Source organism: Dromiciops gliroides, chromosome 2, assembly GCF_019393635.1.
Source record: "Dromiciops gliroides isolate mDroGli1 chromosome 2, mDroGli1.pri, whole genome shotgun sequence".
Lineage (NCBI taxonomy): Eukaryota > Metazoa > Chordata > Mammalia > Microbiotheria > Microbiotheriidae > Dromiciops > Dromiciops gliroides.
In genome coordinates, this window is record NC_057862.1 from 560629553 (window position 1) to 560649524 (window position 19972).

General features: G+C 37.7%; 1 protein-coding gene across 4 annotated transcripts in view; it reads right to left on the minus strand.

Moving 5' to 3' along the window:
- The window catches only part of SEC23B (SEC23 homolog B, COPII coat complex component), a 36631-nt gene extending 16929 nt beyond the window's left edge, over positions 1–19702 (minus strand). Inside the window, exons 1-14 of one of the 4 annotated variants that reach the window (XM_043988891.1) lie at positions 19513–19702; positions 16145–16368; positions 15239–15296; positions 13578–13664; positions 11680–11916; positions 11486–11571; positions 9896–10040; positions 9196–9354; positions 8505–8620; positions 6250–6373; positions 4570–4650; positions 2625–2714; positions 979–1085; positions 173–326 (exon numbers count right to left, since the gene is read on the minus strand). In XM_043988891.1, the coding sequence (XP_043844826.1) occupies positions 173–326; positions 979–1085; positions 2625–2714; positions 4570–4650; positions 6250–6373; positions 8505–8620; positions 9196–9354; positions 9896–10040; positions 11486–11571; positions 11680–11916; positions 13578–13664; positions 15239–15296; positions 16145–16365 (1665 nt within the window). In that variant the 5' untranslated portion in view covers positions 16366–16368; positions 19513–19702. Of the gene's footprint in view, positions 1–172; positions 327–978; positions 1086–2624; positions 2715–4569; positions 4651–6249; positions 6374–8504; positions 8621–9195; positions 9355–9895; positions 10041–11485; positions 11572–11679; positions 11917–13577; positions 13665–15238; positions 15297–16144; positions 16380–19457 lie in introns of all 4 variants that reach the window. The other 3 variants (XM_043988889.1, XM_043988890.1, XM_043988892.1) reach the window with 3 other exon arrangements.
- Between the last annotated feature and the right edge of the window lie 270 nt (positions 19703–19972).

The window sequence follows — 19972 nt, forward strand, 5'->3', positions numbered from 1 at the left end:
TTATTATTTCTAAATCAAAATTAACAAGTGGTAATATTATAGGACTTTTTACATTTTAGGCCTTTTTGGTTTAACCACCCAATGCAAAATGAAGTTAAATTATTAGTGTGTCTTTTTGGCACAAACACTGATGAAATCAAAACATAATAAAAATATGGCTTTCCAGACCTACCAGTCTGATTAGTTGCCTGTCTAGCCATCGGAGAACATCAGGTCCCTCTTCTGATTCGGCCCTGAACACTCCAAGCCGGGCCATCAATACTGCAGCAGCTTCTTGGTCAAAGGCAGCTTCTATATGCTGGAGCTGATTTTGTGCATCTGCCCAACTGATAATTAATTCCAGAATTAATTTAAGGCTATAGCTTAGACTTGTGTATACAGGAAAAAAACAACTTAGGAAAAAAAAAGTTATCTTCTAACGTTTTTCTCCCCAAAAGCTCAAAGCCTTTTAGAATCTGTGTTATAGTATATCTTTGTATTTTTGGTAGGTGTTTACTAAATTTACATTTTTCACCAGATTTATACATTATCAGTTAGCCACACATCATTTCTGAAGATAATAACGATTACTTCTATTTTTCTAAACGAAATATTACAGAAGTAACCTGACCAGTATTATTCCAAAGTAACAAAGCTGTGAAAACAAGACTAAAATACAGGTCTCCCCATATTACAAAGAAGTTAAGAACACTTAGCTGCCCTTCAAACTTTTTGAGTGAGTTGATTAAAAACAAACAATAGAATGAACTAGTGATTTGTACAACTTAGTCTGACAGAAATGTTTACTAGGCAAGTGAATGCAGTGGCAAATATGGCTCTAGTAGCTAACATGGCCTTTTCTACAGATCAAATCAAATGTGGAGCTATGGCCCAGAACATTCAGGAGAATTTTACCAGTTCATTAATAAATAATAGAATCTTTCTTCACAGGGAGAATTCTTCATTAACACAACAGAACAACAGATGGGAAATTCTCACTTTCTGGCCACTGTGGTCACTCGGATTCGTCTCTGGGTACTGGAATGCTGATACTGGGTAACAAACTGAATTGCTCCTCTGCCTCCTTGAGGTATTGGTGCATTGTGCTGTGAGAAAGATGGTGTTAGATTGCTGTTATTTGATGTCGCCTCTTCAGATGAAAATAATCTGTAAACTGCTCCATTCTTATCACAACCAACACACCATGAATCTTCAGCAAGCAGCTCACAAATATTATGGTAGAAGATCATAAAAGCAATGCTATCTCAAAGACCCTCAAAGCAATTTGCCAGTGTGGGGAATTAAGCATCTGTTTATCATGAAACAGTCCTAAGAAGCATGAGTAAAACTGCTGAAATGGGGTCAAGCAGAGTATAGAACCCTATACTAATAATGATGTGCAGGGAGCAGCTAGGTAGTGCAGTGGATAAAGCACTGGCCCTAGATTCAGGAGGGCCTGAGTTCAAATCCAGCCTCAGACACTTGACACTTACTAGCTGTGTGACCCTGGGCAAGTCACTTAATCTTCACTGCCCCACCAAAAAAAAAAAAGAGAGAGAGAGAGGGGGGGGGGGGAAAGAAAGAAAGAATAATGATGTGCAGGGAAAGTATTTAAAAGTATTTACCTCCTATTGGGGAAAGATTATGAAAAATGGTAATTTAATGGATATAGCAGCACCAAAAATATGGCTGTGATCATCACTTCTGCTGCTCAAAACCCTCAATACATCTACATTTTTTTCTGTCCACTTCTCTGATCTAGACCTAAGATTTTTACTGTAATGGGAAACATCCAGTGTGGAAATTCCTTCCACTGAAGCAGAGAGGCAACTTGTCTACGACTTATGGCTTTGGACAGTTTCCTGGGACAAGGAGAGATTGAGTGATTTGCCCACAGTCACAAAGAACCAATATGTTAGGTGGGGCCTAATCCCACCATTCTGAGTCCAAGGCTGACCCTCCATCTACTAAGCAATACTGTCTCTCTGATCTCCACTGCCTACAGAATTATAGTCCCAGCCCACAAAGCAAAGAATCCAGATCCTTTATAAGCAGGTCTCAAACTACCCTCCTGGGTTTATTTACCTCTACTTAACCTCAAGCATCCTAGGTTCCAGTCAAAATGAACTATTATACATTTCCCTTTGTTCATGATGTTCCCTTCCCTTGGAAAGGCCTCCTTTCACCTGTCAAATTTATCCATCTTCCAAGGACCAACTATATGCTATCAGCTTTCCTGATGTCCCAACATAAATCTGTTGCATGAAATCCTCTCACCATCTTCATCTGGGCTATCAAAGTGTTCTCTTCATACCACTTTTTTTTTAAAATTTTTTTTTAAGTGAGGCAATTGGGGTTAAGTGACTTGCCCAAGGTCACACAGTTAGTAAGTGTTAAGTGTCTGAGGCCGCATTTGAACTCAGGTACTCCTGACTCCAGGGCCGGTGCTCTAACCACTGTGCCACCTAGCTGTCCCACTCCATACCATTTTAACAGCACTTACATACTATCTTGTATCAGAGTTGTCTGCTCAAGCTTCTTATCTTCCCTAAGTTCTCAAAGATGAGGATCAAATTTGTTTCTCTCTGTATTCCTCACAGCAACTAGTACAATTCCTTTCATACACAGAACAGAACCAGACTGACCTGATTAACTACTTCAAAGTAGATGGCAAGAGTTGACGTGGGATCCAGACTACAGATTTTCCATTGACTAGTACCACTAATGCCATATTCCTAAGAGAAGGAAAAAAAAAAAGCAAAGGTTGTTAATTGCTTATGAAAAAAGTTTACTATGAGTATTACTTTCAGAACCTTCTTTCCAGATAAGTTTTAATGTAATATAATTGTAAATAGTTTAATTAGATACAGAATTATAGGTTTTAGTTTGTGCTATTTAAAAAATATATTTCTCAGAAACTTGGATCAACTCTCATCATATCACCTGAAAAGATACAAGTGACAAATGATACTGAGAGGAATTTAAAGCAATTAAATCTGGTATTAAGTGCAATGAATAAGGATTATCTCAAAAGTTTCCATTATGAGATCTACTTAATCTTTTTCTGGATTTACTTTCTTGATATATACACATGCACTTAAGAAAAGGTTAGAATAACTGACTATATAACAATGAATTGTAAATGAAATTTTTCCATAGAAAGATTAGTACATAATTTTTCAATAGCATATGATTTCTTTGGATTTTTTTTAGTAACAGACGCAAAAATGCCTATGTTCAGTCAAGTGCTTTCACAGTGGTAGATTCAGAGAACCTAAGATTAGAATTTGAACCCTTTAGAAAGAGTAAAATATTCATCTGACCAAAGGGTAAAATACTACATTCAATATACTACAGCAAAGTATTTCTACTGTCTAACAAAGGCAGTCCAATTCAAACTAACTTTTAGAGTTATGCTTACTAACTCATCTCATCAAAATGTTGAGTATAGTTCTTTAGAGATCAGAAACAGGAAAGTAAGGTAAAGCAAGTGAGGGGACATAAGGTATGTGTGGCTACCAAACATCAAAATCTCATCTGCTCATACTGCTGACTGTGACACCTAAACCCCATAATTTCCTAGTTTCCTCAGGTTCCTTCACCTAACAATTATTTACCTCACATGTGGGAGAGAGGAAAGTTTCCAGATGACATTAAGCTATAGGTGAGGGTAAAAGATGACATGTGATTTCCTTCATAATTGTCAACATGGAGATTACTTAAGGTATGCCCTTATCTCATTCTACTTTTCTAGTCTTCCTACCTTCTTAGGTGCTGACAAGGAAAGAAGCATTTCACATCGACTCTCTTGGAGAAGTTAAGAAGAAGGGGCAAACTTGCTAGCAAAACTGCAAAGTTGGTCAAGTTTGTTCTTGGGGATCTCCTTCTTATAATTGTACTCTTATTTTTTAATCACTACAGAGGCTTCATGTTCCACTTTGACTATATAATGTTCTATCATATAATTTTGCCCTCCCTAACAAGTAAACCATGCCCTAACCCACCTCACAGGATCATCATGAGGAAAGTCTTATCAAATCCTTAAAGCTTTAGGTCTTTTCTTTGGACTCAAGACATAACCTTGGGTTTTCCCTCTTGGAAAATGAGGAAAAACTGAAGGAGCTGAGCTATTGGTATTTGACTCCTGACCCTAAGTTAATCAATAAATCTGGTTTGCTTGGTTTGGGGTTTTTTTGCTTGCTCAATCTCGATAATTTGTTGCTCCCAAAATACAACTGGTCTTCTTAAGTAGCTCTTCTGCTCACAACTTTAGACACAACAGTACTCATATATTACTTAAACCAGTCCTTCAAGGAAGCAAAACAATAAGCTATCTACACTAAAAAGAAAATAATCATTTCAAAGCATAGTTCTCTCTCCCAAGTGTCTTTAACTTCATGAGTGGAAAAAATTTGTTTCATCTAAGGGCATTGCCCAAATACAAGTTCATTATCCATCAGAATACCTAAGCTTCTGTTATAGACAAATTCTTTCTACCTAAAGAAATATAAACCAGTAATTTAATGCACTGCCATCACAGCTAATAATTTTCCAACTGTTCTTTGGAATGAGGAAAAAAATTTTACTCACATTTTCTGACACACATGGCCCTTTCACATTTAGAGATATACATGGACCAATCGCTCCTGAAATCTTCAGTTCTCTAGAAGTCTAAAACACAATTATAGAAGAGTAGGAGATATAAAACTGAGAACCATTCTCATCCCACAAACCCAATAAAGTTTGTTAGAAAAAAATTCAACAGTATATTCTCTACACACAAAAAATTATATACATTTAAATAATACGTAACTATTTTCTTTCAGGTCTCCATAGGATTGCTGTTAATTAATTATATAATATTAACAATTTTCTCCTTTATAAACTGTATATAATTATGTTCAGAAAACTTAAATATCCAAAGTAAGACTGTTGAGGCAGCAGGGTGGCACAGTGGATAGAGTGCTGGGCCTGTGTTAGAAAGATCTAGATTCGATTCTGCCTCAAACACTTACTAGCTGTATGACCCTTAGCAAGTTGCTTAACTTCTGTCTCCATCAATTACTTCATCTATAAAGTGGAGATAATAACAGCATGTACCTCTAAAAGTGGATGTGAGAATCAAGTGAGATAATATTTGTAAAGTGCTTTGCAAACCCTACAACATTATATAAATGTGAGCTGTTGTTGTAGATGGTATTTTATCACCATTCCTAGAATAAGTAATACCTACTTTTCCCACCCATATTTCAGAAAAATTCATACAACCAAAAGTTTAAGAATATAGTTGCCAAATTTAACACTAGGATCTAGCCTAGTTAGAGCAGGCAGTAGAAACAGTACTAGACTATGCAAAATTTGCCTTAGATACTTGTTGGCTGACTACAGATAATTTAATTTGCCTTCCACACAGCCTCTAAAAAATGGGCATAATAATAACTTACTACTTACTCCTTAGGATTGTCATGAGAAAAGCTCTTTGTAAACTTTAAAGTATTATATAGGGGGCAGCTAGGTGGTACAGTGGATAAAGCACCAGCCCTGGATTCAGGAGGACCTGAGTTCAAATCCAGCCTCAGACACCTGACACTTACTAGCTGTGTGACCCTGGGGCAAGTCACTTAACCCTCATTGCCCTGCTAAAAAAAAAAAACAAACACAAACAAAAAGTATTATATAAATGTCAAATATTTAATTATATATAATTCTTGATTGTGACCTGCAATACCCAATTCTGTTTTGCAACATGCCCTTATAACTTTTTCTTGATGAATAAGGGTCATGTTCATGACCATCAATGATTGCACTGAGCTAATGCTCTAATGGGCCATTAGACAAAGAAGACCCATCTGCCACTATAATAAAATGTTCCAGACTATTGTACTACTATAGACTGCTTTAGTTTATCTCTGGACATTGGACACCAAGAGTGTCCTCTTCTCCTGCTGCCTTATACTTGTGGTCTGAAGGTATGGGAGGGCAGAACTTGGGGTGGCCTGCTCTGTGTCTAAGAAATGAATGGATAAAATAAAATAAAGAGGCTTTTCTCCATTTTCCAGAAGACTGGTGTATACACCCAAACTACCAGAAATATGACAACTGCTAAGTGGAACGTTACTACATTTACATTCCTTACTTATTTCTTCATGGTACAAGTACTATAATGCTTTCCTGGGTACTTATGCAATTTGACGGTCTAAGAAGTACCCATTCATAACACCAAAAAAAAAAAAAAAAGAGGTTGGAGGAGAAAAGACTTTCATATCTCACCTTAACATCCAAAGTAGCACCAAATGCCATTCGAAAATCTCCATTAAAGTCTTTACTAAAAACCCTTTGGAATGTCTGCTTGAAGAGAGATGTATTGAAGGAATCTCCCATCACCATATGACCACTAGGAATTTTAAAAGGAAGGAAAAAGATCAAGGGTCTGTGAGGGCCAAAATTTGATACACACAGCATTATTTGGGTGACTTGCCTTAATATTGGGGTCCCAGAAATATGAGGGACCTTTTAGGTTCACCCTCCCCTCTGAACTGCCCTTTTTAGATATTTCTCCCAGGCCAATAAGAAGGAAGCCTTTAAGCTTTAGTTCACAAAAGGATCAGATTTTATTACTTGGGAATTAAACAACAAAGGTGAAACTAATAAAAAATCAAAGATAAGGAAATAGGAAAATAGAAATACAGATAAATATTCTTAACTCTAAGCTTAACCTATTCAATACCCAGACTGTTTCCAATTAAGCTAATTCAAAGGAAGTTTGGTCTTTCATTAATCTCCTGATCTAGGCTTAAGAATTTCTGCCAGGGGGCGGCTAGGTGGCGCAGTGGATAAAGCACAGGCCCTGGATTCAGGAGTTCCTGAGTTCAAATCCGGCCTCAGACACTTGACACTTACTAGCTGTGTGACCCTGGGAAAGTCACTTAACCCCATTGCCCCGTAAAACAAAACAAAACATAACAAAATTAAAAAAAAAAAAAAGAATTTCTGCCAGTTTGGGGGTTTTCTAGAGCAAGATTCCATTCCCTTCAGAAGTGTTTCCGTAGCGTCTTTTAATTCTTGGAATTGCCAGTCATTATTATGGTTCCAATTTGGGTCCCTGAGAGGCCATGCTCTAACTGCCTAGCCTTTGATATGCATTAAATATAGTCCTTAACTGTGAAATTACAGTGTTTGGATTTTTATCAAAACTGGGGATGATTGATTTCCATTCGCTCAAGTCACTTGGTCTAAAGGGACTATATTTTCTAACTTGAACTGGCACTCCTTTTTTGGTATGTTCTATAGCTTCCTGCAGGGGGAGTAGCTTCTGCTGATCTGATTCTAAACTCGGATCAGGTCAAACAAAAATAGCTCACATATTCCTTAACATTTAAGAAATGTAACCCAATCCAAAAAAGAGTAACAGTATGTCTACAACTGTCACAATTCAAGATGATACATACTAAGTTTAACTTAAAATGCATTTAACAAACGAAATCTTCCTGTAAAATCATACTCTAATGTCTCTTTATGCTTTGTAAATGACCTTAAACTCTTGAAAAGTGTGCCAACAAAGCATACATGTTGGCAGGTGCTGTCAAACTTGAAAAGTTTCAGGTATAAGTGAAGATCAACCTGAGTGTGGTGGGTCTTATCACAAGATTAAGGCCATCACCTTGTGATAGCAAGCACATGTCATCAGTTGCAATGTGCATCATCAGTATAAAGAGTACCAACATAATGAAATCAAATTTACTAAAGTCTTAAAGTAATATAAATGCCTACTAAATTGAATGATATCAAATTCAAGCCATGATACCACTCTCCCTAGTTAACAAAAGAAAAACAGTTAAGTGAAATCAACCAACAAAATAACAACTTCTCATGATATCTGCAACATCACACACGGATAGTTCCTCACCTCTCAGAGGAGAGGTGAGGAGTATATTTCTACACACTGTCTAAAATCTTTGATCTACCAGCCTTAATAAAGTAATAACTGACTGGTCATTTTCAGAATCTCTACCAAGGAGTCAATTTAAAATCAGCCTTCCTAGGACAGATTTTTAGCTTAAGTCTAAGATTAATATGAATTTAATTTTCTTCTGCCATGAATCAAGATATATCCACAACCCCCCCCACATGTATACATACATACACATATATAGATGCATGTATATGCATGTGTATATAATATGGTTTTACATAGACATATATGTAACTTTAAAACTTTTGATTGTTAATATTCCTTTTTTATGTCATGTAATTTGGCAGATCAGAGCAATCTGCTGAACAACAGTATGGGTGGTTCAGTACTCTAAGTAAATACCTAGTGAACAGAACAAACTTTCAAAGAAAAAAATACAAAAGGAGAATATTCCCATAGGCATTGTTTTCAAACTTAAAAATACTAGATATCATATAACATTGTATCTATGACTTTAAATCCATTCTTAATCTAATGGTTCTATCTTCTTTTTCTTTCTTTTCCCTTAAAACAAAACTTTTCTTCTTTCACAGTATAGTCCCTGTCAACATACCCAGTAAGATTTGTACAACACTTCATCTCTAAAAGACCAGTCTGATCAAGGGCACAGGCATAAATATCAATGCAGTGTCCATTTGTAGCAGTACGATTAGCAAGCATTTCATAGTGCTGCAACAAAAGAAAAGTTGTTTTAAATCATATTATCAATATAGTAACATTCTTTACATCCTTTTATAAATTTAGTGATTCTCCTAAGGGGAATAATATTAAAATTTGTAAATAACTGTGAGAAATATTTTCATTTTATACTTAAAATGTATCACTGAAACATAATAAACATTCATTCATTTAAAAACAACTTACAAATCCTACATTTAATGACATTTATATTAACCTGAGTCCAATAATTTAGAAAGTTAATTAAATCTGGCCAAAATCAATAAAGTCATCAATCATCAGTATTATGCCAGTCAAGTTACAAATATTCATGGGTACTCTTCATGAACAGTGGGAACTGAAGGATGCCCTTGGTATGCTTGTAGACCAAGTGAAAGGTATTACTAAAAGTCAAGAACCCCACCACAGATCTCTGAATTGCATCTTCTAAGTACCTGGGGACAACACATATTGATCCTTCTAAACTGACAATATGGACCAAGTGCAGTAGTTTCTATGATTCCTAGGTACAGTTGGATCTGATAATAGGTAAATTATCACTGTTTTCTTCATTTTCAAGTACTTACTTTGGTTGCCTTTTTCATAAAACGTGCATTGTCTTTCTCTATGTCATGCCATGAACGAATGGGAACCTTCAGTTCATCTCCAACTACCATGCCTGGTCCTTGAGTGGGTGGGCCTCCAGTAAACAACATAATTCTGGCTCCCGTATTTGGAAAAGTGCCCTAAGGATATTAATTACATTGTTTTAGCTTAGGAAAATGTGGTTTACCAGTTTTTCCAAGGAAAAAAAATCTGAATGAATTTTCCTTTACATTTAAAAACATTAAGATTATTTTCCATTCGGCAAGACATCTTTCTCCAAATCGAACCTTTTACCAACTTACAGTCATCATTTCCTATGACCCATTTCTCTTATCTCCCCTAAGTAATGGTCCCCTCAAATGTGTAAGGTAATAATGAATTATACTTCCAAATAAACTGAAACAGTTAATAAGACAGACACTACCAACACCAACCAATGACACCAACATTTTCTGAATCACTTTGTTTCATTTAAGAAGTCACAGTAGGGGGCAGCTAGGTGGTGCAGTGGATAAAGCACTGGTGTTAGATTCAGGAAGACCTGAGTTCAAATCCAGCCTCAGACACTTGACACTTAACTAAGCTGTCTGAGTGACCCTGGGCAAGTCACTTAACCCTCATTGCCCTGGAAAAAAAAAAAAGGAAAAAAAAAGAAAAGAAGTCACAGTAAATCTCAATTACCTCCAATAAGCCAACAGCAATGGACAAAGCGACACCTGTGGATCGCAAGGGTCTTTTTCCTTGAGTTACAGGCCATGGATCTCTTTGTAATTCCCCAAGAAGATCTGTCAAGTTCATGTCAATCTTATGAACAGGCTGCAGAAACCTACAAGATTTTCAATGAGCCCATCAGTATCGGTTTCAAAAAGCACTCTGGTCTTTAAGCATGAGCTGTCTATCAAATTAACAAACACCTTTGTTCAGTCTTAAGTAGTGAACAATTTCTAATAATATGCCTCTCCAAGGAATTCAGTCAGTATGATTTATTTACTATATGTACTCCCAAAGACACACCACTCACAAATCTTATTCTTCATATTCAAATTAAACATTCTTTCCAAAACTAAAAACTATCCTAACCTTGAGATTCCACTGCTAGGCATATACCTCAAGGAGGACAAAGAAAAATATGCCAAGTGTTTATATTTGTGTGAGATATATATGCTAAAATTATGCAGCAACACTTTTGGGGGTAGCAAAGCATGGAGGCAGCATATCCACCAATTGGAGAATGGCTAAACAAGTTCTAGAACCTGACATTAATGGAATAAATGATGAATATGATGATTACAGAGCAGCGTGGTTAGACATATAAATGGATACAAAGTGAAGTAAGTAGAATCAGGAAAACAATATTACACAAGAAAACTAATGGAAATGGAAAGAACAACAAAGCAGTTGAAACTAATGCCATGAAATTATAATGCCCAAGCTTAACTCCAAAGAAGAAATATGAAAAGGAACATTCCTCCCTTCTTTGCAGAGGTAGAGGTAGAAATATGAATGTGGAATACTGAAGATAATGACAGGTTTTTGATATGTTGGTTAGTTTTTCTAAATCAGGGGGGCTTTTATGTTATTTGTTATAAGGGATGGCTCTCTGGGGAGCTGATAAATTGGGACAAAAATATATCAATGAAAAAATATTTTTTAAAAATCTAAACCTTATCTACATTGGACATATATAAAATTAAATCTAAAAGTTATGGATTAAAAACCAGTTTAAATTTTTTATAAGTTTAGGGTACAAGAAAAAAAAAGTTCTCAGTGCCTTTAAAAATATATGAAACATATAGATATAACCTATATCAGATTACCTGCTGTCTAGGGGAGGGGGGAGGGAGGGAGAAAAATATGAAATTGTAAAGCTTGTATAAACTAAAGTTGAGAACTATCTTTACATGTAACGGAAAAAATAAAATACCTTATGTAAAATTAAAAAAAATATATGAAACAGGGGGCAGCTAAGTGGCACACTGGATAAAGCAATGGCCTTGGACTCAGGAGGACCTGAGTTCAAATCCAGCCTCAAACACTTGATACCAGCTAGCTGTGTGACCCTAGGCAAGTTGCTTAACCCTCATTGCCCCACCCCATCCCAAAAAAATATACACACACATGCATATATGTATATGAGAAACATTTGTGGGAATTTAATTTACAGGCTCAAACACTTATTTTTCAGAAAAGAGAAAAGAGTTTGGAACACTGAATTCCCTTATACTAAAGGCATTGTCTTATACTATGGGTCAAATAACAATTTGACCTTACCTGCTTGAAATAAAAGGTTGTCCCTGTGGTTGAACAGGTCTTGCTTGCTGAGTAGACGTAGCTGGCTTGGTAAGGCCTAACATATCCTAACAAAAGAGAAGAAAAAAACTAGGTTTCTAAAATGCTTAGAATCCTTTGAAAGGATACTTAAGAAAAAGGTACTAGTGCTTCTGTATTTACACCCAAAAACAAACCTGTATTTGCTTGGCAGTCAAATCCTTGGTTCCTCGAAAGACGTAGCTTTTTGAGATTCCTTCACAGCTCAACTCATGAACCTGCACCATTCTACCAAAGGTGATTAGACCCACCAGAGCATCTGGAGGAAGAAGGCTCAGGGACATCTGCAGAGACTCTTTTAGAGCTTGAAGGTCTTCTTCTTCCAGGCATGTATCAACAACATAGAGAAAAATCAAGGGTGTCTGAGGCCCTCTCTTAAGAACAAAGAAACATGGCATAAGAAACTTCACATAAATATCTAACCCCCAGAAAAAGTTCTTGAAAGCTATTTCTAATTGCAATTAAAACAATTCTTATTCAAATATTTTAACTTTATATTATCATTAGAGTATTGCCTTCAATAAAGAAAGACTGAAAAAAGTGCAGCAAGGGGAAGTGAGCAACATGTTCTCCTCTTAGTATGTCTGGGCCAGAAGGAATCAGTCCAGCCTAGCATATATGACAATTACTGTAGCAAGAAGTCTAGTACTCTCCCTAACATCAGATGCTTTCCTCAAAGCAGGGCGGAGGCAGAGAATAGCCAGCAAAGGAGGTAGATATGAATATTCAGAAGTTTGGCAAGGACTTAGCAACAAAAAAGGAGAGTAGGAATCAGAATGATTTGTCCCAAACTACTAATGCTAAAGTCAACTATAAGCAACAGTGATAATTTAATCTTGGTATTCACCAACTGTGAACTCTTCATATGAAGTGATGACATGAAGCTGAGTTGAACATAATGGAATTACTAGATCAGTTAAGGCTATAACATAAAGCTGTCCATTATTATGACTTGACAAAAGCATTTAGTGCTTCAGAATCACCTAGTTCAGGGATTCTTAATCTGGGGTCCTCTTTTTAAAAAAATATTTTGATAACTGTATTGCAAAATATAATTGGTTTCAAAACTTCTGTAATCCTATGTATCTTATTTTATGAATTTATACACATGCATAAATGCATATATTATTCTGTGAAGGGAGTGGTAGGCATCACCAGCTTGGAAAAGGGGTCAAGGACACAAAAAGGCTAAGAATCCCTGATCCAGTCCAGCCCCTTGCCTTTATTTCTACCTGAGGGAAGTGAAGCTCAGAGAGGCAGAAGTGACTTGTCCAAAGTCACAGAACTGGAATTGCACCCAGGTCCTCTAACCCAAATCCACACCATACTGGAGGCGGACTACATCCATATAAAGGGAAGTAGAAGGGGGCCAGAAATTGACTCAGCACCTACAATTTCTTTCTAATAAGATGAATTTGCCTGACATTTAACTTGCTTGGAAACTTGGGCACCAAAACCCCCCCAGCTTTCTTTTTGAGTTCTGTTTCTTGTTCTATATTACTTAAGACATTTCTAAAACATGCATTCAATTACTAAAAATGTCCATTATCACCCAATCTAAAGAGTCTGAGCTTCAGTATGTAAACCTTACAACTTAAATCATTTTTGTAAGTTTAGTGACAAACTATAAAAAAGGCAGATTCAAAGGTAATTTGTTTTTTGTATTTCAAAAATTCAAAGGAGAATGCTAACCTATGAAAAATATAATACTGTCATTAATATTTATTCTTGAGGGGAAAGATAGCTGCATAAACCACATTTACCAGGTTAAACATCAAAGCTAGAATTTTTAAAACCCAGAGATTTCAGTCTATTTGGGAATCACACTTATTCCATGACCTAAAGTAGAGAACAACAAATTGTTAATACACTTTCTCTCCTAAGACTTAGACATTTATATTACTATGGCTGTCACTAAAAACCTAACCCTACTGCCTTTCCTCTGTAGTTCACACTAGTAAGGAAGAAAGACTCCCAAGTGTACATACAGAAAGAGAAGCTGTAGAACACTGTTAAATTAATACTAACAAATTACCTGCACTATGTATTCAATTGTAGAAAATTGGGGCATCAGTTCTGCAGGTTGATTCACCTCAGATATGCCTGAATATGCTGGAGGGAACTAAAAAGAAAAGAAAGTCATTTTAAGGCACTTATAAAGAAAAAAAATTAATTATAAAGCAGCTAAGTAACTACAATAAACTAAACTGTAAACATTAAGACCTTTAACTGGTACATGAACTAGTTTATACAAAAAAAAATTCAAATCATTTACAAATAACTATAGGGGGCAGCTAGGTGGCACAGTGGATAAAGCACCAGCCCTGGATTCAGGAGGACCTGAGTTAAAATGAGGCCTCAGACACTTGACACTAGCTGTGTGACCCTGGGCAAGTCACCTAACCCTCATTGCCCTGCAAAAAAATTAAATTAAAAAAAATTTTTTTAATAAATAACTATATACACATATTTAAACTGATTCCCAATCTCCATTCATTTTGATATGCACTTTTATAGTTTTTCATTGTTAAAGATGCCAGTGAAAATATTGAACTTCTAATTCCTGTTCTTCTATTATTTCATATCTTTCCACAACTATTTTCCTCACATTTTCTCTTCTTAAGTGTACTATCACATTACATTAATATACCAATCTGTTAACCCATTCTACAACTGGACCCGCCAGGTTTTCATGTTACAAAATTTTAGTATACACTCCCAGATTTGCTCTGCAAAAATACTGCCACACTTCTCAATGCTACCACCAATAAAAGTATGTACCTCTTTTCTATATTCTGGCCAGCACTAAGCTTAGTGATAATTGTTTATTCTTTCCAATTGTGTAGGCACAAGTTGTTTTTAAAATAACCTTTGTTGTTTCTAAAAATTTAGAAGTAGTACATATTTCAAGGTGATCATTTACAATGTATGGATCTTCTTTACTTTGGAAAGAGAATGTGCATCAAGTGCCTCAGTTCTGGACTTGTGAATTGCCCTGACCATGTGTGGTCTCTACATGTGTGCCTTACTACAACTATATTTTAATTTTGCGTCCACTCTTCCTCCTCCTAGATTGTGTTTATAGGAGACTATGCTCCTGATGCTGAGGGAAATACTTTGTAATTACTGTCTTGTTATGCCATTTGAGTAAATGCCTTTGCTAAAGAATTGAATCTACTGTCTGATTAAAGATAATCACACCAAAGAAGAGCTCAGGAACTAGCCTCTAGAAAGATGGACCCATATGGGGTCACTCTAAAATCCTGTAAAGAGTAACAGTCAATCCTCTGGAGAAAGGACCAAAAAATGGCAGTTTGAGTTGGGAGAGTGAGTCATGAAAGAGGTGTTAGAAAAGGTTTCTATTATTCCATCAATTAAGTCTAATAGAGTCTCTCATATGTATCTATCTATCTATCTATCTATCTATCTATCTATCTATCTATCTATATGTATGTGTGTGTATGTAAAAACATCTTTTTAACTGCTTCATTTTATTTTATTTTATTTTGGGGGCGTAGGGGCAGGGCAATGAGGGTTAAATGACTTGCCCAGGGTCACACAGCTAGCAAGTGTCAAGTGTCTGAGGCTGGATTTGAACTCAGGTCCTCCTGAATCCAGGACCTGTGCTTTTATCCACTGCACCACCTAGCTGCCCCCTGTAACTGCTTCATTTTAAACAGAATTTAATTCACCTACCTGATTTCTCTGAAAGCAGAAATTACAGGCCCAAAGCTTAGCTCGATAATCAACCTGACTGAATAGAGAAAATAAAACATTTAAATATATAGTTACTAATTTTAAGGAAGAAATACTTACATGCAAATTTAAGAGGCACCACCACATTAAACATATCTATACTCTTGTAACTTACTGAAATGAATTTTTAAAATTTTGCACAGGATTTCTTCATCAGATATAGCAGTTTATCATTTAAACATGTCCTTGTCATATTTGTGGAAACCACACTTGAGTACAGGTAAAGATCTATTAGACTAACATTCAATCCAAACACAACAGCTAAGAACCCTATCTATTGAGGTACTGTGCTTCTCAAAACTCCTGGAGGGTTATCAAAATTATTTGAGTAATGGATTTTTAAATGAAAAAATGGCCTCCTTTCTGTTTCTCACATGTAATACTTTATCTCCCAATTCTGTGCATTTGTACTAGCTGTTCCCCAGGCCTGGAATGTTTTTCTCAACTCCAATTCTAAACTTCCTTCAAAAATCAGCTAAAATCATATATTCTGGAAGGGTTTTTCCCCTCCCTCCATGAAACTGGTTCTCCCCCCTAGCCCCCACACCCTCACTGCTAGTCCTTTCCCTCCAAGACTAAGTTCCATGTACACTGTGTGTATATAAATATTTTCTTATTGTCTCTTCCATTAAAATGTGAGCTCCTTGAAAACAGTGTTTTTTCCTTTCTTTATATCTCCAGTGCCTAATACATAATAAATGATAATGAATATTTGCTGACTGACTGACTCAAGTTCTGACAAACTATATTATTCTAAACAGACCACCTTTTAGTCTATACCACAAAAGTATAATTTCACATATTTTATTTTAATTATCATTTCATTAATATTTTTGAAATTCATACCAAAGCGGATTGAGAACAGCTTTACAAGTCGGCCTGCTACAAAGTACAGGTTCATACTGTACTGGAGGTAGATCTGGACGTTCTTTTAAGGGAGTAAGTAGACATGCCAGAGGGACAACCATTCTTGTGGCCTCCAGGCGGCTTGATGGCCACACATTCCAACTGAAACGCACACCATCTCGCTCCTCATTTTGTTGGATAAACTCCAGATAAGTCGCCATGGTCTGAAAAGGAACTGATATTAAAAACTTAACATAAATATATTTATCACCAGTAGTAAACTAAGCTAAATTAACATTTATGGATCAAATGTAGGCATCTTAATGGCCTTTCCCCTCAGTGGCCCCATCTTCTGATTCAGGACTAGAATTGTACCTTTCACCAAAAACCTATCCAAGAGCACAAAGGGATGATACTGGTATGAGTAAAGACCTGAGGTATTAAATTCAGATATATAAATACTCTTTTTTTATTGATCAAATATTGTGTAAATCAGTGTGAAATCTCCCTAAACAAAAACTAATCAGAAAAGGAAAGCAGGTTCTTGTCAGTCTGAACAGATAAAGGTGATAGCTACTATTATTTAAACTAATATCCCCCTCCAAAATATAGTGAAAGAGAATGAAAAAATTACAAAATTTGACATATATATATATATATATATACACACACATATACACATACATATACATATACACATATATATATTTATGGGAATTCCTTCCCTTCTTTGTTTTTTTTTTGTTTTTTTTTTTAGTGAGGCAGTTGGGGTTAAGTGACTTGCCTAGGGTCACACAGCTAGTAAGTGTCAAGTGTCTGAGGCCGCATTTGAACTAAGGTACTCCTGACTCCAGGGCCGGTGCTCTATCCACTGCGCCACCTAGCTGCCCCCCCTTCTTTTTACCAAATATACATAGGACACTTTTTGGAAAATACATACCTTAAATAGTTGACAATTATATAGGGCTTTAAGGTTTGCAAAGTGCTTTATATGTATTATCTCATTTAATTCTAACACTAGCCTTATGGAATCCACTCCAGCTAACCACTACATTATGCAGCCTCAAAGGGTTTGAAACAAAGACCATATACAAAAGTGGTTATATGAGATATCACTGTAGGGTTGATGTGTATAATTTAAGCTTGATAGCTCAAGATAACTCTGCTATTCCTTTGGGCTCTGTTACTTTTCTGGCCATGGAAAAGTTCACTTCAGATCTCTGGGCTTAGTATCTGAAGAAGAGCTTGATTCTGATGCTATGTCAGCTAAGATTATATACATGTGTTATTAGCAGTAGTATCTCCTCTTTACTGTAATATCTGAATTCAATCAGTGTGTGACAATTGTGTTCTTTTGTGAACTGTGCTTCCTTGTTCCATTTCCTCTATGCAGCTAATTTTGAAGAAGTAGACATAAAGTCCTCCACTCAGTTCTTTTTTTGTGTGTGTGTGTGTGTGTGTTTTTTGTTTTGTTTTTTGTTTTTTAGTGAGGCAATTGAGGTTAAGTGACTTGCCCAGGGTCACATACACCTAGTAAGTATTAAGTGTCTGAGGCCGCATTTGAACTCAGGTCCTCCTGACTCCAGGGCCGGTGCTCTATCCACTGCGCCATCTAGCTGCCCCCCCCTCCACTCAGTTCTTCATGCTTATGCCACAGTAGAGTTTGGCCAAAGCTCACCACCACCAAAAGTATAAGTTTTCTTCTATGCTGTGTTTGACTGACTACTTTCTGTTTATGTGCATACTTCTAAAGTCAATCTGTTAAAGTATTCAGTCTAAATCTTCCAAACTCGGGTAAACCCCAGTTACATTTTGTGTCTACACCTTTTGTAAAAGCCTAAGACAACAGAGAATTTGGCTACTAAGAACCAAATGGATGGAGAAACTTCTTGGAGAAAAGAAATATAGCACCAAATTAAAGATTTGGTAAAGTGCTCTCTAATAACATTTTCATGCAATGATACATCTGAAAGAAGAAAGTATTTCAATTTGGTAAGTACCATACTGTAACTATATGGAAATGAAATAATTGAGAAGCAGTATAGGAATGGTGGAAAGATTCTTGCCAGGGAAGTCAGAGGACCTGAGTTCAAATTTCTCATGTTACTTTTGGTAAATCCCTAAGCTTCCCCAGGCCTCATTTAACAGAGGAGGAAACTGAGGTCTTTAAGGTCCATTTTGCTTAAATTTATTATCTTAGGATAACTATTCCAGGATTGACATTCCTTGAGTAAAATTATACCTGTACTGTGTTACAATGCAAGTATACAACTCAAACATGACTCCCAAATAGTCTAAGCTCCTGTTCATCACCTTCATAATCAATGAAATGCTTCCACACTGATGATAATAACACTCTAAATTGCATTTCCAACCTTCAGGTAAAAGTCATATAAGTAACACAAACAGTAAAACTACTCTACACAAATCATGTACTCAAGTATTTAAGTATATTTTGGTTGATAATGGTGAGAAAAGGGTCTAGCTTTATTCTCCTGACCCACGACAGGATTTTAGCAGATATGAAACTCAGCAATCACTAGATAACAGATTTAAGAGTTGGAAGAGGCTTTTTAAAGCGATTTAGTCCAAAGTCCCCATTTTACAGATGAGAAAACTGAAGCCCAGAGAGGTAAAATAACTTGCTCAAGATCACACAGGTATTAAGGGGTGGATCTGGAATTTGAACACAGACTGTCTGACCTCTCATCTGGAACTCTTTCCACCCGTATCACGATAAAAGTTATTGTTGAACTGCCAAAAGGGGAAAATTCAAGTAGGAGCGAAACCACGAGGATACACTTCCCTAGCCTGTGCATTCTTACCACAACTTGACTCAAAGTACTTAAGCCAAAAGGCCAGTTCTCTCCCCACCATGATGCCCCTTGTCCAGTGGTGACCAAATCTCCGCTGCCCCCTAAGGACGGCGCCAAGAGCTTCTAAATGCCATGGGGAAGGGGAGGGGAGGGTCCTTTTCCTCCCCCTCCCGTCTTTACCGGCTCCTCTTCCTCTGACTAGACCATCTGGAAACTCAGGGGAAAGTTCTGGGAAGGCCCTGAGGGGCATCCTCCGAACAGTCCAGCTCTCCGGCCCAAGCGAGGATGGCCAGCACTAGGCCATCGGGGCACCGTAGGCGCACCGTGGGCTCCGGTGGAAGGAAAGCAAAAGCTTCCAGGACGAATCCGAGGCCATAGGCTGGGTCAGGCGGCCGTTGTCCCCGCGGCCCTCCATCCCTCCCGGGCCCGGGCCGGGACACCGCTGCCCCACCCCGCGTCCCCCCGCTCCCCAGTCCCGGGCCCCGCGCTTTTCTCACCCTCCTGCCTCCCTCTCTCCTCGCCTGCCCCAGGAGCGGCGGACCATCCGCTCACCTAAGCCAGGCCGTGAACACCCTGAGACGGAAGCGACCGGCAGCCGTCTGGGCCGGCGCCAAGTCCAGCTCAGCTGGACGCCGGTTGGATCGGGCAGCCGGTCGCGTCAGCGCCACGTCGCCCTCCAATCGACCAATAAGAGACGAGCAAAGAGGAAGGAGGTGGGGCGAAGCCGGGGCCGCCATGTTGGCTGAGGGTAAGCAAGCCGACACCGTAAGCCCGAGCTCCGCTCAAGTTCCTTCCCTTTCCTCCCGTCTCCGCCCCCGACTTCTTCAAGAACCGCCTTCAGCCAGAGCCCGTCACCTAGTGACTAATGAGCCGGATTGATGACGTCAGAGACCCGGACCTGGGCGGGGCGGGCTGGGCGAATGCGGAGGAACGAGGGAGGCGGGGTAGAGACTCGGAAGGCAAGGTAGCGAGCACTCAGGGTGGCTGGGCTCGAGGGTCCCGGGACGCCTTT